Source organism: Manihot esculenta, chromosome 11, assembly GCF_001659605.2.
Source record: "Manihot esculenta cultivar AM560-2 chromosome 11, M.esculenta_v8, whole genome shotgun sequence".
In the NCBI taxonomy this organism is placed as follows: Eukaryota; Viridiplantae; Streptophyta; class Magnoliopsida; order Malpighiales; family Euphorbiaceae; genus Manihot; species Manihot esculenta.
The window spans coordinates 11,118,294-11,145,819 of NC_035171.2; the positions used below are offsets into that span (position 1 = coordinate 11,118,294).

The following is a 27,526-nucleotide window of genomic DNA, read 5'->3' on the forward strand; positions in this document are numbered from 1 at the left end:
ATGAACCAATGATATTCACTAATAGTGAGTTTGAGTTTTCATACTCAAATGATAAAGACTAGATGGCACAACTAGTACAGGACTTAAATGACAATTCTAAAACTAATAATGATGCAAAAGATGATGTTGATAATACTGAAGAGTTACAAGATGATCAATATTTGTATGATATTAATAATGGTGAAGATGAATTAAGTGACCATAATAGTGACACTGAAGTATATGAAAACTTGCATAGAACCTGGACTAATCCAGATCCCTTTAGAGGTGTATATTCTAACCCTTATACACAGACTGATGGAGAAGAAATAACCTTTAGAGTAGGACAGGTTCTTGGAGATATTAGTATTTTGAGGAATGCTCTTAGAGATTATGCAATTAAGAGTGGTTATAAAATTACAAGGCTAAAGAATGATAATTTAAGGTTGATTGCAAATTGGGCTACTCAAGGTTGTCCCTAGAGGATTCATGCATCTAGATTAGCTAATGAAATCACATTCATGGTCAAAACCTTCCAAGATGAACACACATGCATTAGACTTATTGAAAATAGGAATTCCAACACAACCACAAAATGGATTGCAGAAAAACTTATGGATTCACTTAGAGCAGATCTTGAAATAGGCTATGAATTAATGAATCACAATTTGATGGCTAAGTGGAGGGTTGATGCACTTATTTGTCAATTATACAGAGCTAGGTGTTATGTAAAGGAAAAGAACTTTGGAATGATATGGAAAGTTTTAAAAAGTTGAAGTATTTGCATTACTTACAAATGTTTAATCCTAGAACAGTGGTCAAAATTCAAGCAGAAACTATACAAAGTGATGATGATCCAACTGTTTTTAAAAGGATATTTGTGCTATTTGATGCTATTAGAAAATGTTTCTTAGAAGCTTGTAGGCCTTTAATTAGAGTTGATGGATGTGATGGATGTGACTTGAAGAGTCCATATGGGGGCACTTTTTTATCAGCAATTGTAATTGATGGAAATAGGAGAATATTGCTTTTGGCATTTGCAATTGTAGAGGCTGAATGTCTAGACAATTGAAATTTCTTCATGGAGAACCTTTATGATTGCATTGGTGGAGCAGTGACAAACAACCCCTTAACCCCTTGTCTTCATGTATAATAAGCAGAAGGTAATATATGTGCTAATTTTTATTGCTTTAATATTTATTTAGGGTATTATGGAAGCTATCAAGTTGATAATGATCAACATTTATTATTTGCAGGTAAATACAAGTTCCAGAGGCAATGTGAGAGCTAACTCAACCACATTGGCCCAACCAACTAAAATTAACATGGATATTGAAGGTAGTCAACCTCAAACCCGTCAAGTGGATCTTAGTCAAGATGGTTCTAATCAAGCTGTTCCTACTTAGTTCTAGAATTTTCGCAACAACTTGAAGACATTATTTTGGACTATTTTCTATGTCCTGTTTTAAACATCTTGAATTATAAACTTTTATAGTTATTTATATATTTTGGTTTTTGCTGATTTTGACATGGTAGCACTTCACATATATATTTTGATAGTTATGTTATGGGTATACTTACATATTTTGGGAAATGTTTATGTAATGATCCTTATCAGTCAAATGATGGTTTTGTGAGATCAATCATTTTAATTGATCAAGCATATTTGATTGGATATTTTGGACAAAGAATAAAATATATTTGATATGTAGTTTGATGTTCAATTGTTATGAATGGATGAATGAAAGAATGGATCAATCATGTTGATTTATAAGATCAAATCATTTTAATTAATCAGGCACATTCCCTTTTGATGAAAGAGTGCCTCAATATTCAATGTTTGTGTATTACAATATCAAATTAAAGGCAACTAATTTGTCACTGTATCTTAAAATACACTATTAAAAGTTCATCACTTTTACAAAATTCAAATTACAAGACCATTCCAATTGCATCCCATTATGCAAAATTTGTCTTCATCACATTTCAAACTCCAAAAAACTTTTATTACTACATTTTAATTATGAAGAAAACACCAATAAGAATAAATATGTAAACAATAGTCTTCAAGAATCCCAAAATCACTTTCATTCGTTCCATCTTCAAAGCAATCAATTTTTTATATTCTTTCATCTTCATCAATTCTTCTTTTATGCAATAACCTATAAACTGATATTGTTTGCCTTGTTCAAAATTATTGCTCTCTACAGTATGTGTGGTAGTAATTGATGGAATACTTTCACACTATCTCTGAATGTGTTACACCTATTTTCTTTGCAATAATAATATGGGCGATAATGTGGGCGATTTTGGTTGCATGTTGATTTAGATATTCTCACTCCATCCTTTAATCTACATCGGTAATTTGTGTTCTTGAACCTCATATCTCGAGTTCCACATGTTGGACTTGACTGAGACATACTTCACACTGACTCGCAGAAAGGTAAAGAAAAGCGAAGGAAGGGCAAGTGAATGAAACACAAGAATAGTCATAGAGAACATGCAACTATAAATAACGGGAAAAGGAGGATAAATGGAGTAGGAAACATTTAAAAATATCATGGATATCATTTTTCCTACTCTCAAATTTGACCGTTATAAAATCATTTTGACTAACAGAAAAATTAATAGAAGGATCCAACTATAGTATTTTGTAGTATTTAAAGATAATGAAAAACATTTTAATTGATTTTAAAAATTATAGGAACCAACTAATAATTTTTCTAATAATTTAGAAATTAAATAGTAATTTATCCAAATAAATACGTTCTATTTATATTGAGTGCTTGGGATTAAAAATTCAATTTTAATTTACGTAAAATAATATTTATTCTGCTCTAAGTACTGTGAAATTTTCCTTCAATGTGATGTTAAAAAAACATTGGGACCATGTGTTTAAAGAGTTTGAGAGAAAGGTAATGAAGGTAAGAAAATTGCAATGTAGATTTTAGTATTCCACCTCAAATGCATAAGTTCCAATTTTCCATTTTCATTTTCCTTAATCAATTTGTTTGATTTGATAATTCACACATAAAATGTTGATAACATTATATCTTGTTAAACCGAAGTTAATAACTTATGCAAATAGGGCTGTGCAATCGGTCGGTTCGGTTCTGAATCGAACCGAACCGAAAAAACTAAAAACCGAATTGCTAAAATTTTAAAAAACCAAAAAAACCGATTATGAAAATATAACCGAACCGAACCTAACCGATAAAAATCGGTTCGGTTCGGTTCGGTTCAAACTGAAATCTGTATTGATTTCTTTTAACTTAACCAATCAATTTCATGAAAACCGGAAATAACCTTAATTTAAAAAAAAAAAAAAAGAAGAAGAAGAAGATCTAGCTCAAATAATTCAATACTCTCAAAATTCATCATATTAAGGAAACCAAATTAAACAAAGAAGAAGAAGAATTACAAACTTCAAGATTGCTGCTACAGAATTCATCATTGCCACCGAGGCAAACGAAGAGGCTGGAGTCCACTGAACCCGACCCATGACCTCACCTACAACGCTACCGTGATTCAATGATAACCCATTAGCAGTCCGCTCATATTCAGGGCGGCCAAGATGCGTTCCAGCACTGCAGATTTCTCCTTTTCCATAGGAGAAGATGCGGCAACTTTGGTGCCGGAAATCATTGTGGGTTTCTTGTTATGTTCTACGATGCTCTTGTCCAAGAGAGGACTCGACTCTCGTGATCGCAGCTGTTGCGAGGTTGTTGATGGTGGTGTTGGCCATTTTGAGAAGAAAGAACGAGGATGAAGTTCAATAGATCGACGGGAAAGAGGTTCACGGTTGACGGGAAAGAGATTAATGGGATTCGACGATTCAGATTTTAATTTCGACTGATGGTGAGTGAATAGGGGTTCTGACGGTGAGAGAATAGGGGTTCGGGCTCGGGGGAGAAATCGGGAATGGGGACTGGAGAATGCCTAAATCAGGGTAGGAGAAGGGCCGAAAGGGGGAGGGGGAGGGTGTTGGGTTGGGTACTAGAGGGGGAGGGTTCGGGTTTGGCTTGGACCTAACCAGTAAAATCAGTTATTTCGGTTTGATCGGTTATTTAACACGTTTAAACCGAATCGAACCGAACCGAAAATCGAATAATCTTAAATATATTAACCGAACCAAACCGAACATTCTGATTAACCGAACCGATAAACCGAAATCGATCGGTTCGGTTCGATTTTCGATTTAAACCGAAATATGCTCTCCCCTATATGCAAACATATATTTCCTAAGAAACTTTATGAAAAAATAATTAAAATAGACAATAATAATATATTGTCATTAAAATATATAATTAAAAAAAATAATTAAAATAAATAAAAATATAGCTATAACATTTCATCACTAAGTAATTAATATTCTAAATGGTTGATAAATGATCAGTATTTTATTTTATTTTTATAATTTGAACGGTAAATTGGTGAAGTATGCATTTGCTTTGAGCAAGTTTTCATCAGAGAATTATACAATGCTCTAAAAAAGTAAATAAACAATAGTGCTCCTCTCTCTGTCTTGAATTTTGCTTCTTTGCAAACTTCACTTCACCTTTTGTTATCTTGGTCCAGAACTAACCATGCACCCACTACAAAACACACCATGATAAGCAGAGATTGGAGATGGAAATTTTACATCAAATATGGTAATTCAAAGCTACTTCTCACAATAACAATTCAAGTTCATTCATCCTTATAACTTCATTTGATATATTCAATTTATTAAAAAAAAAATTAAATATATTCTTGAAAAATTATGCAAGTTTTCAGCTTTTTTAATAATGAATTTTTTTTAAATTAAAAATAATGGAATTATTTCATTTCAAATATGAGAAAATTGCTAAAAAAAAAAAATAAATTAAATTGAATTCTTAATTCGAAATGGAGAGAATTTGAATATACTAGATTCAATAACAAAACCATCATCAACCCGCCACACCATCAAATTACCATTGTAGGGGAACTGCAATTTCACATCTCACATCTTGGTTTACAATATTAACAGAGGATAGAAAATAGAATAAACAGCACTCAGGTAAAACATCACAACAGCCATCCAGAGGTGCTTATCACCGAAGCTATCTACTGCAGATAACAGTAGAGTAGTAACGATATACAAGAATCTAACCTTCCAAAGACAACATCAAGTACTAACACCCTGTTTTGCCTTGAGGACAAGCTCTTCAGTTGTAGTGCCAATGATCTCGTTGGCACGTTTGAGGCCAACGCAGTAATACCGTCCAAGAGTATCCTGCATATGAAGATACTTCAGAGTCGGAACAAACACATAAACAAAAGGCACAAGCAAACCATTGAATAATTGGTTGCTCAAAGCCCCTATTTTACATCCTGTAGGTAATAATATGATCAAAATTCAAATTAGCAAGCTTTTTACTTCCGATAGTTCCTGAATAGGTGCATCACTAAATGCGTTCAACTCTCCTTGCAAATACACAAAATCTTTTGTTTTTCCATAGAACATGATTCCCTTGCCATCCTAAAAAACCCCACACCACTCACAACGGAGTCTGAAAAGTTTCATTAGCTTACTCCAATCGGGAAGGGGAAAACCAGAAGCACAAATCTAAGAAACATGCAACAAATATGAAGCCCCGCCCCGCCCCACGCCCCCCAAAAAAAAAATTGCCTTTGTGAGTGTCTTTATAATATTAGCCAAATGAAAATTAGAACAATGTGGTCCAACTCCGACAAATATGGTCATATGGATAAACACCATGGAAACCTGTTATGCACTCATGACTCACCACTGCACTCTTTCACGTTCATATACAAATTTCCCAATCGACTAACTGGGCACTTTGGATGACCAAGGAATCATATCAATAATAATTATAAGAAACTAAAGGAACATTCTTATTTTTGCATAAATAAAATTGCACATTTTAATACAGTTTCTCACCCGTGCAACAATGCCCAACTTCTCTAACTTCTGAACTGCATCATCAACATCAAAATTACAACTCTCCCCAAATTCTTCTTGAATTAGTTCCTCACATCGCAGATCCAAATCCTATTTCACATTATCACAAAGATGAATATAATTAAAAATACAAGAACTTTAAATACACAAATAGAGAGAGAGAGAGAGAGAGAGATGCAGACCTGCAATGTAGCCTTGCCCTGTTCCATCAATATGAAGAAAGAGATAATAACCTCTTTGACCTGAAATATCAAGCTGATTAAACCATGTGGAAAGACAAACAAATATAAGACATTTTCATACTTGCAATTTTTATTTTTCTGTGTGGTAGTCGGTTGCTATTAGCACACCATTTAATTTTCTTTGGACTTTTTTTTTGTTACTTCCATGGCACTTATGCAATGGTGCATGCATCATGTTTAATTGAGGATTTAGGGTCCTCTCATGATAATGGTAATAGCATTATATTCCATAATCAATCCAAATTGTTGAATCCAAAAAAATATATTACTATAAAGCATCCTCCATTGTCCATTTGTTGTATCCAAATTGTTCAGTAAAATTTGCAGATGTGCATTGAAACACTTGAAGGACATAAAATACATTGTTTATGTAAAATATTTTAGAAAATAAAATACGAAAACCTAAATCTGGAATAATCTAATCTATATATGATCCTATTAATACTATCAATAAGAAAACAAATAAATTAGCAAAAAAATAAGACCAATAATGTTTTAGAAAATAAAATATGAATACGCAAACCTATAATAATTCTAATATATGTATGTTCCTAACTAGCAATAAGAAAAAAAATAAATTTGCACAAAAACAAGTACCATTTTTTTTCCAAAAGAGCATTAATATGGAAAATAACTAAGGTCAATGATGAAGTTAGAATTGCTAGAATAATATTTGTTTCTTGGTTTTTGAGATTATTTTACTAACACGTCTTATATTTTTATTCACATTAGAAACCATCATTTAAAAAAATATAGTTTAAACATTGATTTATTGTCTGTACTTGGCATATATTTTTTGAAAACATATGCACGGATTCATAAATCACACAGGGATCACATACTATGCATGTATGTGAAAAAAGCACTAGTTGATATATATTTTTCTGAATAATTATGGCGAACTAGCTGTCTCCTGATTTCAACAATCATTGCCAGGCAAGAAAAGAAAGAAGCGAACATATATGATGATAATTGGAAAGAAAACATCAAGCTTAAAACTCACTTCTTGTTGAATGACATCATCACACAGGTGAAGAAGAGTACCCTTTCCACTGTCTAATTGTTTGTCATACATTGACTGGGTAATTAAGTTCTGATATGCAGCCAAGTTTTGCTGAAACCTGCAGATTGTTAAGGAAACATTAGCCACATCAGTGAGCACCAAAAAATTGGGGAGATAGAAAAAGAAGCAAACTAAAGGAGGAGATAAACTACATGTTGATATACACGGCTAAAAAAATGTAATAAAAGCTACTAAAAGATTGCCGATTAGTGATCACAAGCAAGTACTTCATCAGAAATTGCCCCAATTAGATTACCCTTTTAGAGACCATTATGAGCAGTTCAAGTAAAATTAATACTGTTGAAATCCCTCCAGTGTCAGTTTGGACGTCCCAATATCTGTTCACTCATAAAATATCTCCTACTTTACTCGAGCCATAAAGGATAAAACTAGCAATTCTAGAGGAAGTTAGCCAACTGACTCACAATTTAAGGCATTAGAACCAACCAAGAAATTCTGCATGGAATGCTGTAGCAATCTTAATTATATTAACAGAATAGGACTCGGAGAAATAGGGATACACACATTGCAATTGGTCTTGCAGTGTAATGAAAAAGATATAATCACTTGACAAGATCAATCTGTACAAACTTCTTTGTTCGGTTTTCTGTATTCATACCCGCAACCAACAACATGCAACATACACGGTGCTAAACAACTTCTATGGCTACACTGAGAATTCAAAAGGGAGAAAATTTAAAGTTGTACATGCACGCTAGAGAGAATGAGAAAGAGACTTAACGTGAAGTATGTCTTAGCAAAGTAACCAATCACGGTGGAAAGTACAGCAAAAATGACCCAAAGATCAGCCTTGGGCATTTCAACTGAACTAATCACAGCAACCTGCAAACAAAGGTATGCTCAGTGCATTTGAACCAGACAAACAAAATAAAAATGAACCGACAACTAACACTTCAAACACATAACTCACCAGCCCAACTATAGCAGAACCCAAGAATTTGACCCAGTCCATTGGAGTTAACCCAGGATTTTTCTTTTCAGGCTGTCAAGGCATAAAAGTATCAACAGTAGGTCATACGTTTGGTACAAAGAGTAGAAAAAGATGCAAGAGAGAGAGCCTAAATCTCACAAGAACTATTTCCATATCAGCCATTGGAATATTTTTGAAATGCTTCACATATATTCCTCGTTCTGTTTTTGATTTGCTACTCGCTGGCCTGGAAAATCATCAATCTTCTTGGTGTCAGTAAATTAATTATTATGAACAGATCATTTCCCTCTCCATGAAAGGAACTCTTTTTTTTAAAAAAAAAACAAAAAAAATCCCCAGAGCTCATTAGAGCATTAAAAAAAGCATAAACCCCAACAAAAGAACCTCAACTTCCTGATGAAAAGGACAAATTCCTCCAAATCAAAATACTGGTACTACATGCATCTTGTGATAGAGTTCAAGTTTCAACAATCAAAATGGTATGACCTTGTGCTAAGAATCACCAACAAATTGTACATATATGACCATGGAACACAATGGCATTTTTTAGAAAGCAATAGTTAAAAATGAATGAAAATAAGCAATACCTGTAAACAACTATTATCCTATCAAATGTAGGTTCTTGGATTGTAGTACTGCTTAGCAAATTCCTAAAACTGCAGAACAAAGACAGAAATGTGTCATTGAGCAGCTGTAATTATGAAATAGCCAAGGAATTCAAGAAAATTCACGTTCAAATACTCAAGAAGCTTAGGATTATTACTCAAGTTTAATGTATAGTTTATTGGAAAAATTGTAGAATGTTTTCTGATTTTTTTACAGTTTTACCAATGTCCATTTAAAAATATTAGTTGTTGGTTTCTTATTTAAGCCACATGGATAATTTTGTAACTTTCTCAAATTTTCTGGAAAGATCTAGATTTCTATACATCTCTATTTGGAGTCCTTATTGGTTAGAGATTACATTTTAGGATTACTTAAAACTTTTAAATCACTTTGTAAAAATCCAAATCCTTCAAGGTTTCGGATCACATTTAGACTATAAATCCCTATGTTTGTAATGTTATTTCAAAGTTTTTGTTCAATAAGACTTCTAGCAACTATGAGTTGTGTTTTACAATTCAACCCTTGTAAAGACTAGACATTTTATTTTACAGTTCACAGCCCACAAATCTTTTCTTCCTGTTTAAATCCACTTCTCGATTCTATCTAAATTCTAATTCTCCACCTAAATTCCTGCTCATTTTAGCTTTCACAAAGCTCAAATTCAACATCAATTCTAAGAAATGCAGGCCATTCTGCACCAAATTACAAGATCATTTTTTTGTTTGACTAATGCCTGTAACTATTTACAATAACTCCTTACCTCTGACCCAGCAAAAGACTAAAAAATTTAATATTCTGCACCAAATTACAAGAGAATATTTTTTGTTTGACTAATGTCCATAACTATTTACGACAAACTATTCTTACCTTTGACCCAGAAAAAGAATAAAAAGTAGAACTCATCCACCAACCTGAAAGAAAAAAGCTTCCAGTGCAAGACTTCTCAAGCTTCTAAATTTTGCAAGTTAAATTCCCATTGTGGTTACTTTAACTAGGCTATGTGATTTTAACTACGGTATGTTATACATAAACTTCTACAGCAACAGTGAAGTGACTAATATTCAACTCAGTGAAGGTGTTCCACACCTTGATTAAAAGAAAAGGTTGAAGCCAACACTCCTAATCATCTATTTGTGAAATCTTTTCCAAATTTTGTGCATGTATATGACAGGGGGTAGGCACATGTTCACAACTCCACACACATATGTTTGTGAAAGAGTAGCTTTTTGCTACATGAGATTATTCCACCAAATAATACTGATAGGTTTTCAAGATCAAGCAATGATTACTAGAAGTTATTTAGCAAATGAAAAAATAAAATTAAAGCAACAGAAGTAATGCATTTGCTTAATAAGAAAACCCAAAAATTAGCATAAATGTACCATTAAAAAATTTTTTAGGATACTCTAATGGGTCAAAATTCGATTGTGAAAGTCAAAAAGTTCGATTTCATCTATCAAAAAGATTTTCATGCAGAGTACCAAAAACAGGAAAGATCCCTCAAACAGCTTAAAATGCACTACCATGATTGCATTGAGCAGAGGCATGTTCAAAAGCTATAATAACAATCACAAATTTAATCCAAAATAATGAGATCCTACATACAACCTTAGTTCCATATTCTCCAGACGAATGCGTTCAACATATAAGTCATCCTGAGCTGCTTCAGAGTTAATTTCATCATTCTTCTTTGGATCTTTTTTCTGCCATCCACTTGATCTTCTAGGCAAAATTTTTTCTATCCTGCAAGTACCAAAACCTTGGAGATGTTAAAAGAAAATTAAATGCATAGAAAAAATTAACTACAAGTAATGAGAAGGAAATTAACTGCCAATTCACATTCCCAAAATAATATCTTTCCAGTAACTTCACATTTTGGAATCACAAATAAAAAAATACTTTGAATAGGGCCAAGCTATTTTATCAGAAGTTAGATAATGATAATTATTAGATTATCTAGACAATATGAGATCTTAAATTTAATTGATTGTGCTTCAATAGCAGTTAAGCACACTTGGCTATAGAAAGATTCAGACTAATTTTTTATTTCTCTCCCCAGAATTACATGGTGGGGCCTATAGCTTAGAGGATTAGAGCACGTGGCTACAAACCACAATTTCAGGGGTTTGAATCCTTGCTCCCCTACAACCGGCCAAAAAGGGAAGGACCTTTCCTTCTGGAGGTAGGAAAATCAAGATCGGGATAGTGAACCCAAAGCTATGGAACTTGGGTATAGGTCCATTGATTTTAAATTATCATGCAATCAAATTAACACTACCATATTATATGGGCCAGAATTTCTTACCGAGTCACTCTTAGAATAAATGCCCAAAAACGTGCAATAAGCATGTCCACTTTCTCCATGACAAAATAATCAGTTGTCCGATCAATCCCAATCCCACGTCGAAAGATAATATACTAAAATTAAAACATAAAAGATATTAGCTTTCTAGAGAGAGAGAAACCTAATATAAAGGGCCAGCATCAAGCAAACTTGCAATTCATAAAATCAATCACCACGCACAAGTGCTTCACTTCAAATATAAGACTGCACTTCCTATTATGAACATGGATGAACTAATGGTTGCATAAATAGGACAATCATCAAGATGTTGCAATTTGCTGATTCATATTGGACAACCTATGTCAAGTCAGTACACTATTATATTCTTAAAAGTTGTAGATCAAAAAAATTCTACAAAACATTCCACAATGAAAACCCCATTAAAGCAATTGTGTTCTTAAAAGAGCAAAACCAAAACTGAACAGTGTAAATAAGATTATAAAAAGAGTGTGTGAGTGCATTATGAATTCAAGCAAAGAGCTGAAGGATAGCAGCATCAGCCAAGAAGTTGTGGATTTAGGCCCAAGTCTACAAGTATACTGCAGAAAGAAGAAGAGAGAGGCAGGGGCCTTCAGAAAGGAGTATTCTAGAAAAGTGCAGCTGGATGGATTGGGTTTGTTAGAGGGAACTAAGGAGGGAATGCCACCTAGAGATCCTAATGAGAAGGAATCCAAATTTATCATACATAGGAGGCTATCTAAGCAGCAAAAGGAGTATCTTTTTCTCAAGTTACACATTGTCTGCAGTATGGGATTACTAAACAATTTATCATTGACATGCTTCTTGTGTGATTGCAATTCATAACGGAGAGCCTCCACGTGTTTTGAAATTTCATCACATAAATTAAACAGAAAACAGAAGACATTGATGCATACAGCAGTGCCACATATTGTGTTGCTCATAGCACAGTTTTTATATTTGCTTCAACATGTAGCATTTAAAAGGAAGGTCATTCTTCCTATAAAGGTAAAAGAGTTAAACAGAGGCATATTGCTTCCCAGGATAAAGGAAGTTTACCAATGAAGTATAGTTTGCATCCAATGAAGCAATAAGAAAGGCTTCCAACAAATTTAGTAAGCTTTCCATACATAAAGGTGAACAGGTCAATTTTTTGACACTCAGATCCTGAAGGTTCTCCAGTAATAAAGTTTTCTCCCAATAAATGCATGATTTCCAAGTTAATTGGTTTGGAATTTTGTCAAGGTTTAACAATGATACCCATTAGAAAGCAAACTAAGGGAAGCAGGAAAGCAAGAAAATGTTAATGATGCACATGGGCAGCAGGTTGCAGACTTGTTATCATTACAATATTATCCATCACATATTTTATTATCATCATCTTGTCTTCTGAGCCTTAATAATAAGGTTCATTTTCCTCCAGCACCTTAGATAAAGCATCTCCTACTCAATAAAACTTTTCTTTTTGTTTTGATAAATTTAAAAGAACTACTAATTTACAATGAAGCCAAGAAAGGAAACATTTGCGATAATTGATACACAAGAAAAGACCACTGATTTCCAAAGGCTACAGTGAACATTAATTTAGAGTCATACCTTATCAGCAAAGTCAGGAAGATCTTCATGAGGATGCTCAGCAAAATACTTCTTCAAAAGCTGCTTGTCAAGCTGTACACAGCAATACATATATATTTGAACAAGCAAAGTAAAGAAGCACATAAAATAACCATGATATATATACAATGACAAGCATATTTGACAGACACCAGTAAACAATGCAATTATCTAACCAAAAGTGATGACGATTCACAAACCTTCGATTCATCTACTTTTATGGGAAGGTTTAAAAGGTATTGCCCTGAGAGTGCAATATCAATCTCCTCATTGGATGCGATCTTGAAGTTGCTCTTGTCCATCACCTATATGACAGGTAAGAAAATTCTGAAAAATATATACTAGCAGCATATACCAACAAACTGGAGAAAAAGAATTACATGTTAGGCTATCTAATTACAAAATTATTGTGGGTAACAGGATAGTTTTTATCTGAATATGTATCTTGTTGATACTATGCAACCTATGGAATTCCTTCTCTACTATTTAGTTTAGACTTAAGGTTTCGTTACTGCTCCACTTCCAAATAATAAGTAGATCTGTGAATGAGCCAAATCTCACAAGCTACTCAAAATTCAGCACCATAGAAACTCATTCAAGCATGTCCATTGTGATCAATGAGACAAACCCAAACTTTTAAAAGCGAGCCGAGCCCAAGGCTAATTTTAAGATCATTTCATAAACAGCCAAGCTGGAGCTGAGACCAAAGCTCCATTGTTTGCATCCGTAAACACAAGGCAGCCACTAGATCACCTAACTGTCAACTTAATGCTTGCTCCTTGCTGTTAATGCTTGGGTAGACTCTCCTACCATAGAATATAAATACACAATACATATGGCTAAACAGCCATAATACCTGAAATAAGTATGTTAGGAAATTCTGTTCGAGTACATCAATTTCTTCAGGAGATAGTTTCTGCTGCTGCAATTTCTGAGTTCCAGTTACTGGGTCAAATAGGGAATATAGTTGCTGCAGAAACATTACGTAACGCTGAGTAAGAAATATTTTCACCACAGAGTCACTAGAGAACAAGAAAACAGAAGTCAATCGGGCCAAAGAAAAACATGCCTACCATCAGATCTTCAAATTGCAGAAGATACCAAGCTCGAATTGTGTATTCAACTCTTTTGCAGAGCTTTAGAAACTCAGCCCGGTCAGATTTATGTTCTACAGAATATTGAGAAAAACTCCATATCAATTTAGAATATAACAAGACGCAAAACTGAGCCAATAAACCATCGCCTCAAGTCATGTACAGCAGCAAAAACAGAGATTTTCTTAGAATTCCCATCTAAGCCTTTCTCTTTTTTTTTTTTTTTTTTTTTTTTTTTTTCCTTCAGTCCTTTTAGAAAGAAAGCTCATTGCCTACATAAATCCCTGTGGGATAAAAAGAAGTTGCCAATGCAAGGATCCCAATATTCAAGTGAGGTGATTTTCACAAATCTCGAGGTTATGAACTATGCAAAATCAGTCCAAGACTGAAGGAACTGAAGTCTATAAACATAGAAGAAAGTGCAAAACTGGGAAATTCATATAGGAATGGAGGACGCTGCAAATGTTGAAATTTGGGGGACAAATGGGTTTTTATTAAAAAGAAAAAAAGAAACAAAACCAATGAGGGCTAAAAGTAGTAACGAATTCAAAAGCTGAAAGAACCAATTAACAAATAAACAATAGCACCCAGTTTGTGTAATTCAAAAAGAAAGAAGACCCACATCTTTACAGAAGCAAAGCAACGCAATATTACTTAAGAAAGAGAGATTAAACAAGGTATAAGAGGAAGCATAAGATACCAATGAGGTTAGCCAAGGTCATGATGAGCTTAGGCTTGAGAATTGGAATTACAGACTCTCTTTCCAATTGAATAACTTCCTTCTTCTTACTCTTGTCCATTATCTCCGTCAAAACAAAAACCAATCCAACTGTATGTCCTCAGAAGTTGAATTGTTGATGTGTCTTACAATATATAAGGAAGCATCATCATCTTCTCAAACTGGAATATGGGTATTGGTGAGACGGTGAAGTTAAGAAGATTCGGTAGATGAAAGAGGAGGGTTTTGTATTGGTATCAAATCAAAATGGAAACAGAAATTTTGCTTAGTAGAGAAGACAAAAGAAGATAAAAGAATCTAAACAGTAACTCCTTTCATTTGCATTTGGTTTCCAGCAGCGGATTGTGAGTATTAATTATAGGGTTTACTTCCTGAGTTTCTTTAGGAGTCGCTTTGTTTTCTTTCCTTTGTTGTTGTCGCCCTTTTCTTTCAACCGCTGTAACCTATGCGTCCTCTTCGGAGGGAAATTCATTTCAGATTTTACCCATTTTTCCTTTTTCTTTCTTGTTTTTTTCCTTTTTCCGTCTGTCTTAGTCAGCCATGTCTTAGCTAGCCATTAGCCACATAAGACAGTGGCATTACCTCGTCTTGCCCTCAATTTTTTCCCTTTTTTTTTTTTTTTTTTCTCCTTCTTGCAGCTTCCTTTCTCGTTAATAACGGTTGCTTACGGTTGCAGAAATATATCGGTTGCTTACTGCATTTTTAATTTAATTTATTAAGGAGCAAATTAATTTTAATAAATATTTATGATAATTTAAAAAAATAATTAACCTCATTTTAAAAAAAAATAGTGACAGACTATTTTTCTTAATAATTAATAGTAATAATAATAATTATTATTATTATTAAGGAGCAAATTAATTTTAATAAATATTTATAATATTTATGATAATTTAAAAAAAATAATTAACTTCATTTTAAAAAAAATAGTGACAAACTATTTATCTTAATAATTAATAGGCAATAATAATAATTTTAATAAGGCATGATGACGATAATCGAGCAGAGATGATGGAAGATTAGATGGTAGCAGGGGCGAAGCCACGTAGGAAGTTGTTAGAGGTGTATAGGTGGTTTTACATAAAAGTATAAAAATTATCTTTAAATTTTTTATATTTAAAAAATTTATTAATTAATTTTTATTTTAAAATATTTAATTAAAACATTTTATACTTTATAAAAATTAAACTTTTAATCATTCTATTAAATAAATTTTTAACGACCTTTAAATGCTTCTGTCCAATAAATTTTTAGCGGTTTTTACTATCTATTTTATGTTATTTACCATAATTCTTCCTATTTTTTATTCTTTTTCAATTTAAAAAAATTTGTTTTTCAATTTTTAAATTTCAAACTCAGCTTTCTAACTAAAGTTTTTTTTTATCTCATTTAATCTTTAATTTATTTATATGATTGAAATTATATATTAAATTATTTAAATTTAAATAAAATAAAATTTAAATTTTTTTTAAAAAATATTTTATGGGTAATGTTAAATTTAGTGAATTTTATAGACTATTTAAATTAAAAAATAAAATTTAAATCTAAAAAATATGAATTCAATAAGTAATAAGTTAGATACTTAAAATTTAAAAGAAATTAAATATTATTTTTATAGATAATAAATTAAAGTCTCGTTTTCATGGATAATAATTTAAAATATTTTTAAAAATAAATTTTAGTAGCAATAATATATTAAATTATTATATTATTTCAATAATATTATTTATTATAAATTTACATGGCACAATTGTAGTGAAATTTTTTTTCTATAATAAAATTTATTAAAAGTGGACTTTATAATTAAATGAAATATTAATAATTAAATTATTATGAATATATTTAGATCAATAAAAAAACAAATAAATAATAATTATTGTAATTTAACTATAATATTTTATTAACTTTGATAAGCTAAAGAATGATGTATTATAAATATAAACTTTATAAATTTATATATCTATCATATGCAATATTAAAATGATTAAAGTTTAAAAAAAATTCAAATTAAGAATAAATCAAAATTGAGTGGAACTAATATTTTGAACTATAATGGTTTCAAACGAACTTATTTCTAATCATGAACGATTCAATCTTTAAAGCTAATAAACCAAAGGCTCTGAGCCCCAAAAGGACAGAACCGACCCTTGGCCAAATCTAATTGCAAACAAGCATGAATTTCCACGCCAAAGAGCAAAGTGTGTTGAATGTAATCTTCCACGTTAGGAGTAACATCCATCTCCATATTAAATTCTCATCTAAAATATGGACCCATTTAGTGCAAAACCCAATGTACAAATACAAAACAAAAAAAGGAAAGAGCACAAAATCCAATAAATAATCATATTTACACTTTTTTTTTTCAATCATACCCTCCAACTATTAAAATAAATAAATAAATCTTTTAACTTCTAAATTCAAAAAAACTTTTTTTAACTTAAACTAAGATAAGCTCACTCAGAACATATATTTGTTTATTGGAGTTAAAGATTACAGAATTAACCTAAAGTACAAGTGCATCCATATATATACATATAAGATTTTAATCTCAAGTGTTTTCTCTTCCCACTTTATTAAAATTCAAAAGGTAAGAAATGGAGAGACAGAGAGAAAGGGAGAACCTCAAGGCTCCAGCTACATATGGCCCCCAAAGATTATTAGAAGATAATTTTTCAGTAAATAAAGGGAAAATTGGAAAAGAAAATGTCACTGAAAACAAAAATGTAATATGCCAAATATAGATATCAGAATCTTTTTCATCCTTCCCTCATCTTTGCCTGCACCTGCGCTGCCCATCTAACATCTGCTGCATATTTATATATACATGGGATTTCAGTTGGCTCTTGTATAAGCTATGTACAAAATCCTATTTCTGTGACGAACTGCTGCAATCTGCTGTTATCTCCGAAGTCTACTTCTCTGATGGGTAACAAGTCATCAAATCTTGTGACATGCATGTTGTATTTGACATTTGCTGCCATACATCTTCCAACACAGATTATAAATTTCAACTCACCAAAAAGGGCGGAAAATGTCTCTTACTGATGCCATGACCTCAGGTATGTTTTCCCCACCATATCGTTTCCGCCTGAACTCTGAGGCAAAGTCATCCATCCCATTTCATCAGGCCTCAGGGAATTAGGCGCTTCGCGTCCACTCAAGTAATCCAGCGGATGGGCTGTTTGCGGTAAAGAATTACTGATCCTAGGAGCAATACCACTTGTCAGCTCATAGTTCCTTGGCAACATGAACTGCTCAGTTGGCCCCATTGAATCAAAATGGTTAGTCGAATGCAATTGATTACACTGAGATAGAACGCTAAATAAGCTCTGATCTGCATTATTTCCAATGCTCTGGCCGGCGACACTTGCACCATCTCTGCTATTCCAGCCACCACGAACTTGATGCTCCCCAGAATACCAGTTCTGAGTTAACAATAAATCGTTATTATTCAAGTTAGATTGCAGCCGCGCTGCCGTGCGAACAGGATTAACATGCCAGTCTTGTAGAGTGACTGGTGGTACATGTCCTTGTCTTGGAATTAAGAATGCACTTCCCTCGGAGTACATTTCCTCTGACATAGATTGTGGCATGTAACTGTCACCCCGTCTCTTTAGCCCCTGCTCCAATGGGAGTGAGGAATGAAGCTTCCTTTGGATATGCCCAGCAAGATGAACATCTTCAATCAAAACATTGTTCGGTGATTGGAAATCTAGTCCCATTTGTTTTTGTTCACGATGGTAGGGTAACATTTCCTGTCCCTTGAACAGAGATTGAAGTAAGCCACTTGGATCATGGTTTGGGTAAGAACTGAAGGAACCATCAGATCGTCTATGCAACAAATCTTTACTGGTGTCATCTTCATGCAAATCAGATTTCAAATCAATCAACTGGGGCCTTTGGGCTTCATTAACTGAATGTGGGAGCAACAACTCGCTAGCGGATGTGTATCCATGATTTACAGTTGAATCATAAAAGGAGCGTGACATGCTAACTGATGGCCAACCATCTCCACTGGAAGAGATTGGAACCCCTTGGCTAATGGAAGCATCCGCAGTGTTTGCATTACCGGAGTACTCGGATGCATATGGAGAAGCATCGTCTGATTTGAATGCAGCATGATTACGGTCTGAATCTATATCTACAGGGCTCAGATTATGGCCACTGTTGAGGGAACAAATCTGCTGTGGGGACTGATACTGTGGAGAGTCGGAACAGGAATGTTCATTATCTTCCACATAAGACTCTTGGTTTCTTATTCCATTCTGATCCTCAAGCGGAACTCTGTCAGGGCTCTCCTCGTCATTCTGAATACACCAATCACAAAACTACAACTTAAACATAGAACCAATAAGTTACATTCTACTATCACATACTAATGAGATTCAGGTTCGACAAGTCTCTACTGGACATCCAACCAACTAAATATATCAGATGCAGACAAAGCACAGGTACGCAAGAAAAAAGAAAATATTATCAGTATACAGTATCAAACCTCCACAACTGCTTCATGTTCTCTTGCCCCTTCATCATCCTGACAGTTGAGAACAGCTTCATCATTTAGTTCCTCCTCATCCTGAATGGATTACACAAATAACATATACACTAGGACCGGTTATTTACAGTCACAGTTTCTGCTGTCATCCAATATGAAAATATCAGATGCAGACATGAACACGCATGCATCAGTAATGAGGAAAAGCTCAGTATCAAACCTCCAAATCAGATTCATCTTCTCTTGCTTCTTGATCACTATCATCCTCAAAAACAGTCTTGTGGTTCAATTCCTCCTCATCCTGAATGGGTTCATAAACCAACAAGGTAGATATGTAAACAAGGAAGACTTTTACATTCACACAATTTATGAAGCCATCTGACATAATTAAATCAGCTGCAGAAATAGGACACATGCACAAGGAAAAGAGACAACATTATGGGGACAAATAGTATCAAACCTCCAATCTGGATTCATGTCTTTTTGCTTCTTTATCATTTCGATCCTGATGAAAAATCTCATGGTTCACTCTCTCCTGCTCCTGAATAGATTCATAAACCAACCATTAAACATGCAAACAAGGAAGACTTTTACTGTTGTGCAATTCCTGCTGCCATCCATCACATTATATCAGATGCGGAAATAAGCACACATGCATAATAAGAAAAGTCAAATTATAAAGGGCAGGGTATCAAACCTCCATTGAATATTCCAGTTTTCCTTTAATGTCTTGCCCCAAAGATTTGGCCATTTCATATCGCTGTGACTGTCTCTGTCTCCAATTTTCATATGCTGTAGGAAGATCCTTATTTGCTAGTTTTAACCTATACAACAGAATCCTGTTTTGAGACCAAGAATAAATTTTATATTCAAAAAAGAGGCATTTCATCATATACAACTAACCAATGCTCATGCAACTTCATCTGTTCCTCCTTCACAAATTCTTCATATGGTTGCACATGCAGCATATCAAGGTTACCTAACACGCGGTTAAGAGACTTAGACTGAATGCTTTTACCAGATTGCTTCATACTCTTAACAAGTTGATGCTGCTTCTTGCTTATCTGAAATATTTAAAGGCAAGTGATCAGCTAAAGCCTGCAACAATCAATAGAACTGTGTACTTTCCAAGTCTAAGTGCTTAGCGACTTCCTCAAACTGTGTTGAGATATGGACGCATCCATTAATTAGGTTACTACTCAACAAGGTAAATACAGTTTTTGGAAGGCAGCCAAGCACATAGGATAAGAACTGAACAAATGATATGAGACACTTTCAATCGTGTGAATGAAGTTGGCAGAGCACATTAAATGTGTCAAGTTTAAAACAAATTAGTTCAGAATAATGGAAGTCAAAACATTTAATTGCTGAGTAATCCATGTTAATTAAGTTACAATTGAACCCAATGTGCAAGAAAGAATGCTGGAAAAGACATAAACCCATTCAATTAAAACATGAGAAAAAATCCAGCCTTTATTTTGACCAGGAAGCCGTTAGTCTGTTAGTCCATTCCCCTCATCATTCAGCCCATGGTCACCTTGAGAAGCAAATTTAGCACGAATTGGTCCTATAAGGTTTAAAATTCTAGTGCATGACGCACTAACATTCAGACCCAAAAAGTAAAGACACATATATCAAAGAATTAATTAATTATACTATATTATAGTCCAAATTGTTTTGATAATTATCTAAGACTGGTGCCTATATTATCAAAAATTGAAGTCCCAATAAATAAAATGTTGTTCCTTGGTAGTCGATAACTTGGATTTCTCTGAGCAACATACAACAAAATCTAGCAGCATCACAGTCATGAACAATAAAAATATTCTGGCCAATACATGGAACGATTACAGTAATGAGATACATGACGCATTCTTAGAAATTACAAATGCTACTCCCCACTCTATCGCTCTCTCTCTATCATTTTGCATGTTTATGTGTGTTAAATGTAGCATGTAAAAGAAAAATACCAAAAAAATGACAGTTTACCCTGTTAAGTTAATGAACTCTCAGATAATAAGGTGCTTAAAGCATCTGCATAATACTGAATCACTGATAACTATCCCCAAACTGGCTATAAGGACAAACCACCCTCCCATAAAGGTGACTGATAAAGTACTGAATTTCATATATAAATTAGGAATATCAAAAACAGCCCAGACCTTTAAATATGACATATACTTGACACCATCTGTGTGGTAGATATTATGCTTGTGTAGCCGCTCTCCTTTTCTGGACTTAGCATCATCTGAAGCAACCAATGGCTTTTTACTTTTATCCCTTATGAGGCTTCTTTCATGAATCCTGACATAGAAGGAGTTAAATTCTTCAACAATTGTATGAATATTAAAAAGGATAAAACTAGCATGTTTTCTACCACCTCTTCCGAAAAATACAATTCTCCTGTTGGCAAATATATCACTTTCACTCAATCAATTATCCATAATTTTCCAATAAATCTAACCTTTTTTCATGAAAAAGTTTATAATGTAGGTGCAACCACATAAAGTTGGTAAGATCAAATTCTGTTACTTTTAAGGAGAAAAGTGGTTCTTTCAAGAGGATAAGAGGAAATAAATTAGAAGATTACACAATATGGCCATATCTAATGCAAAATCAGACAACTGATAGCTTGTTCAGTGTGTGAGATTCTGGTAGGGTCTCACAGCAACCTTCAAGTTCATGTTTTGCTTTCAATTCACATGCACATTTTTTTAGAAACAAAAATTAATGTTGAAGGATCTAAGTGTAAGAAGCCCCTTTTCTTTTGAAAAAAAAAAAAACAAAAAGGATGTTGGAGGATTTTAGTGTAACAAGCTGTTCTAGGAGAATGAATCAAGCATCCAAGTGAAAATTCAACAATTAAGAACTCTTTTACAAATCTTGCAAAAGGAGAGTCAACTATTAGGACATGACAATAAAACCTTATTGTGGTAACATCAATTACCTTCTTTCAAGTTCCTCACCCTTCATTATTGAAGAGTTTTGATTGTCACTGCTACATGCTTTCTCCTCTGCAACCAACGAGCAAGATTCAGATGTAGCCACAGCATCATGCTCCAGGTCATGAAATCTTGATTCATTTGCATTTGATGAAATTTGTCTGTCTGGATCCCTGTTTGACCTACTTAAAACATTAATTATATCCAAATGAGATTAAAATTCTCCATGTAAAGAAATCAAATAAAGACCTATCTGAAAAAGTAGTAAAAAAGAATACGTGAAAAAAAATTACTCATAAACTTCTAGAAGTTAGTATTTAAAGATGACACTAAAATTGTGATATATCAACCCTATTGTTAGTTAGAACAACAACACCATTTCAAATGAAGTGAGCTAAGAATACATGTATAAAAATAAATATTATAAAAAATAGTTAAAAAATCAATAAACGTTCTCACTTACAACATGCCAGAAGACATTAAAAAACTATAACAAGCAGGACACAAACACAAACAATCATTTGAATTAGACAAGCACAGGTGACTCTTCAAGAAATTTCCAAATTCAAGAATGGATACAATGCACAGAAAACAGCCAAGGAGAAGCAGATTGGAGAAGCTTAATTTCAGTAGACACTAGAGACTGCAGCAATCAGTCAAAATATTTTCATTCACAGAGAACACAGCACTAACTGATCAAAAGCTAGCTTCAAATCCATCTGAAACCAGATCTATGTTTTCAAATACTTTCATGACAATACAACATTGAAGATAATTTTCAATAATAAATTATCGACATCATAATCCTCTTCCATAAACTGCTTATAGTTTCTTACAATGCTAATAAATAATAATTTAAGTAGGGGAACACAACCATTAAGGAAGGTGGCCCAGCCATTACTAAGTGCTTCTTGAGTTGCAATGTTTCTAAGCCAGTCAGCCAGATCAGTAACAAATTTCAACAATTTATTACAAACAAAGAAAAGTAACAAGCATCAACCTCCTTATCTTCTCCATAACTTACTTTTCAGGATCCTTACTGCTTTCCCAAGTCTCCTTCAGCTTCTGCAAATATTTTATCATGCTGCCACAAGGAAAAAAGAAATAAAGGAAATACATCATATAGGGCATACACCGATTGAAACCACGGAGTGAACGCATAGATAAAAAAAAAGAAAAGAAAAGAAACAACCATCATACTCATTGTGGTACTTCTGTATCTCAGAGTAGTATGCTTTCTTATCAGCCCTTAGGCACTTCTCCTGATGAATAACAGCATCAGGGTGAAGATTTCCTGAACAAAGTGAAGCACCCCTGCAAGCATATGCTCCAGATAAATATTCTAAATAAAACTTCAGACTAACATCAGATGCCAATATCATGGTTATTTAAAGATATTTGGATCTACAACTATTTAGGATTATCCATATGCCAATATTATGAAAGTATACCAGTGAATCAAGAATGGAACTGGCAGTTGTGGGAGCTGACAATCCAATCCAATATACCACACAGAAGGAAATGAAAGAAATTCAACACTCAAGATTGCTACACAGTAGAAACCATTGTTTTGACAACAGGACCAGTTAAACCAGTAACTGGTCCAATGACCAATTTGATACTGTCTGTTTCTTCATGTTCACCTTAGTTAGAAAACCACTAATGAATTATTTTTTCAAATTTTTAACCACTATATAATTAATTTTTTAGAATTTTCAAACTGTTTTTTCCCTTCTACCAGGTCAAACTGGTTGAACTTGAACTGCCACACTAGTAAATTGGTCACAGCAGAACGCACTGGTAGAAACAAGATACTCTGGCCCAAGCAACAGCAACTGATAGAAAATATCAACTATTAGTCAAGTTCAACTGCATCAGGCCCCTTATGTTGGATCTTATTCTTTTTATTTTTTTCTTTGTATATATGCTAAAGCTAGGCATCCGAGTCGTAAGAAAAAAAACAGCATGTAAATGGTAACAAGGTGTTTCTTGCTTATATTCAGACAATATCTAATCCAAGAAGTGGTAGTGGAAAACATTCTCACTCTAGAAATAAGGGCAAAAAATTTCATAAATAATATGTCCAAAAAAATATGGGACGCATCATAGAGTATAAAAAAGGAACCAAATAACACCCCCCCCCCCCCAAAAGCTTCTATTCCACCAATGAACACAAGGAAAGTTGAATCTATGCTTTTATGTATGAAATCTGCATCAAGGGTGTTCGGGGTGCACAAATCTCCCTACCCTGAGGGTCAGGGGAGGGCCTTGATGCTAGAGGTATTAGACATAGCCTTCCCCTGCTTTTTGCAGAGAGGCTGTTTCCACCATTCAAACTGACAAAGGAGCAACCTCCTTGTTGCACCAACACTTGCCCTCAAACAAAATCTCCATAATTTTTCCCCAAAGGATGTCCTTCTTTAAGAAAAAGTTATCATTGGAAAACAATACTTGCCATTTAAGAAAAGGATTTCCAAAATGAAAGTTGTCCCCAGCAAGCAATGCTTGCACAACATCTTCTGCATCAGACCCTTTCGGTAGAAACTGCATAAGGTATTCTCTCTCCTTTTCTGATAAATGGGTCTGCCATACCTGCATCAAGTTCCGCATAAAAGCATAAAACCTAAGTTTGGAGAGAGAAAAGTATACAGATAACAACAACTACCAACAATCATATAAATAAAGTTACCTCGTATGAAAGAAACTCATTCAAATTTTCAACCACAAAAATTTCTTGAGGAATAAAGGTGACATCTGCTAAGATTTTGTGATGCTGAGGAGCAGAATCAATAAATGCCCTCAAATCTGTCTTACTTAGGCCAATTTGTTCCCTTTTGGCAACAACCTCTTTCCGTTTTCCATCCCACTCCAAAGAAATATGAGATTTTATATTTAACTCATTTTTTGGTGATTCCAATTTTTTCTTTTTGGTTTTGTATTTCTCCCAAGAACTGCAACCAGCAGTGCTGGCACCATTAAGCCTTTTTCTTCGGTGATCAGCAGCCATTGGTTGAAGATGTAAACAAGTCTTCAGCAGAAGATTATACCAAGATACTGATCGGCATTAATCCATATGCTAACTGAAATCATCATTTAAACTTGCGTTACAATTAACACCATTTTTGGACAAAAAAAAAAATCTTCTGAAAAGGCATCGTTTTAGATGCTTTTAAAAGAAGTTTAAAATTCTTATGACTAGAACATGTCAAATTTAACTTTAAACTCATTTTTAAATACCCCGTGACATATTTAAATACTTCCTCCGTCCCATAATATTTGTACACTTTTGCTTTTTCACATATATTAAGAAAGAGAATTTTTTTTATTAACTTTTCAATTATACCCATCTTAAAAATATTAAATTTTATTAAATATTAAGAGATGTTTTGAAAGAATTTTTGAAAATAAAAAGAAAATTAAACAGGGTTATAATAGTCAATTTATATGTTAGTACAGTGTAAAAAAGGAAAGTGGACAAAAACAAAAATTTTGGAACAACAAAAAAAGGAAAGATGGACAAAGATTATGGAAGGGAGGGAGTATGTATTTTTCTGAACAGTAATGTAAAACAAACTCTAAATATTCATCATAAAATTACTGCTGGAACAGTGCGAAATTTTGCCATGCATCTATTAACAGGCATATAGTGAACTGCAATGTACAAAAGTGTGGATTTGCACAAATGCGTGCGTCGGCACATGTGACAACAATTATAAGAAATAATCACGATGACAAAACAACCATTTTTTTATCAATATAGTCCAATGTCTTACATGCACCCAAAGAGCATCAAAGTGCATCCAGAGGCATGTGATACCAAACAAATTCAGCATACAAACACTTCTAATGACAGTGGTCCAAGCTAAATACAACACTTAATTATTGAAAAATTTGAGCGACTTCAACTTTCAAATCACCAAATAGGACAAGATGATGTGAGAAAATCTTGACAGGCACTATTCAAATTCCCAAACAAGATAAACTCTGTGTATTATTGTTACTAGCAAGCACATGGGATATGCAGTTTCAAACCCAAAACCATTCTTGTAAGAATTAATATCATGAGAACACTCAATCAACTAATGAAGCCTACTGTTGAGTTAAGAAATATTTTTATCTCATCTCAAGCACTTAATGAAGACGGCAATTATTATCAAATTCATAGAAAACCAACAAAGTGCAATAATTATTTGTTAATGATTTATTAATTTAAAATTGAGCATATAGGCGAGAAAAAAGAAAGGAGAACATAAGTGGCCAACTTTATATTATTCCAGCAGTAAAAATGTTAAATTGACAAGGCACCAACTGCAACTACAGAGACTTGGGTATAAATAAATTTCTTAATTACGCTTAAACTGAAGATTTGGAGATTAATGGGCGTCGGATGGAGGGAGCGAGGGAGAGAGATTATTAAATTATCCTAACAATTTTCGAATACTCACTTCCCAACCAATCACTATGTCAAATAATTAAATAAAATAAATAACAACACCTCGAAAACTAGATAAGTGGTGCAAAATATCTCCTGTATCTAACAATGCTGCCCAGCACAAAGAAAAAGCATCATAATTTTATTTTGAAAAAAAAAAACACACAAGACATCAATCTACAACCTAAAAAATGAAAGAGCAGCCAACCCCAAACGAACTTCCACCCAAAAAAAAAAAAAAAAAGAGGAATTCAATTACACACAAAAAATCAAACAGATAATCATAATATGAATTAGGAAAAACGCAGCTAGATAACTTCACTACAATTCGAAGCAACTAAACCCTAACAAGATGAAGGGAAAAGAAAAAAAAAAAAAAAAGAAAGAAAGAAAGAAAGAAAGGCGATACCCATGAAAGACAGAATGCCCGTGGTCTCGAGAGCCCTAGTCAATCAGCCGCCGGGAAGGCTCAGAATATTAAAGCACAAATAACAGCAGGCAAGCGAACTAGGTAGAGAGAAAGAGATATAGGATTATTCGGTTTCGTATAATCAGATTGGCTAGTGGCTATGTATTGAGAGAGAGAGAGGCACACGCACCACAGGTCCACAAGAGAGACTAGAGAAAGATCAGATGAGTGAGGTTTCTCGGAACGGTTATGGTGAACATTGAATCGTTCATTCGCGCGCTCGGGCGCGGCTCGGCTCCACTCTTTGCACCCAAGTCTTTAGCCTATCGCTATGCCTACCAACCCCTCCAATTTTTTTTTTTTCTTTTTCCGTCTTATAAGCCATTGTCCACCCATTTTTTTTTAAATATATATTATTTAGACCAGTAATAAAGAAAACCTATTAGTTAATGTATTAGTACTAAAAATATATATAATAAAATATTTTTAAAATTTTTAAAATTTTACTTATTTTTTAATTTTATTAATTAGAAAAAAATTCAAATATCTTTGATTAAAAAATAATTAATTTATATTTTATAAAATTAAAAATTAACTAATATACGGTATTTTTTAATTTATTAATTGGATCTCCATTTTGCCTCGACTGTTCTGCTTTGTGTTTATTCTGCTTTGATTTCAGTGTTTAGACAAATTGATGGTTGCATGCG

At 33.4% G+C, this 27,526-nt stretch overlaps 2 protein-coding genes across 5 annotated transcripts; both read right to left on the reverse strand.

The window, feature by feature from the left end:
• Positions 1-4,353: 4,353 nt before the first annotated feature.
• LOC110626888 lies at positions 4,354-15,056 on the reverse strand. Of its 2 annotated transcripts, XM_021773057.2 has the most exons (16): positions 14,500-15,056; positions 13,779-13,873; positions 13,562-13,675; positions 12,906-13,010; positions 12,688-12,759; positions 11,095-11,207; positions 10,398-10,532; positions 8,771-8,839; positions 8,322-8,409; positions 8,163-8,234; positions 7,974-8,074; positions 7,172-7,289; positions 6,109-6,168; positions 5,906-6,016; positions 5,114-5,236; positions 4,354-4,574 (listed from the first exon to the last, which is right to left on the reverse strand). In XM_021773057.2, the coding sequence occupies exons 1-15, from the start codon at positions 14,597-14,599 to the stop codon at positions 5,129-5,131; spliced, it is 1,461 nt and encodes a 486-aa protein (XP_021628749.1). In that variant the 5' UTR covers positions 14,600-15,056; the 3' UTR covers positions 4,354-4,574; positions 5,114-5,128. The 2 variants fall into 2 exon arrangements, with proteins under 2 accessions (XP_021628749.1, XP_021628748.1); XM_021773056.2 differs by lacking the exon at positions 4,354-4,574 and having other exon boundaries at positions 4,868-5,236; positions 14,500-15,055.
• A 2,017-nt stretch (positions 15,057-17,073) lies between these two features.
• LOC110626337 lies at positions 17,074-27,158 on the reverse strand. Of its 3 annotated transcripts, XM_021772166.2 has the most exons (14): positions 27,007-27,148; positions 26,817-26,914; positions 24,665-25,055; positions 24,431-24,567; positions 23,176-23,289; positions 23,000-23,059; positions 21,981-22,160; positions 21,196-21,337; positions 19,937-20,097; positions 19,731-19,857; positions 19,494-19,574; positions 19,254-19,334; positions 19,034-19,114; positions 17,074-18,845 (listed from the first exon to the last, which is right to left on the reverse strand). In XM_021772166.2, exons 3-14 carry the CDS (start codon positions 24,980-24,982, stop codon positions 17,577-17,579), a joined length of 2,751 nt encoding a protein of 916 aa, XP_021627858.1. In that variant the 5' UTR covers positions 24,983-25,055; positions 26,817-26,914; positions 27,007-27,148; the 3' UTR covers positions 17,074-17,576. The 3 variants fall into 3 exon arrangements, with proteins under 3 accessions (XP_021627858.1, XP_021627859.1, XP_021627856.1); XM_021772167.2 differs by having other exon boundaries at positions 21,981-22,157; positions 26,817-27,158; XM_021772164.2 differs by having other exon boundaries at positions 26,817-27,158.
• Positions 27,159-27,526: the final 368 nt, after the last annotated feature.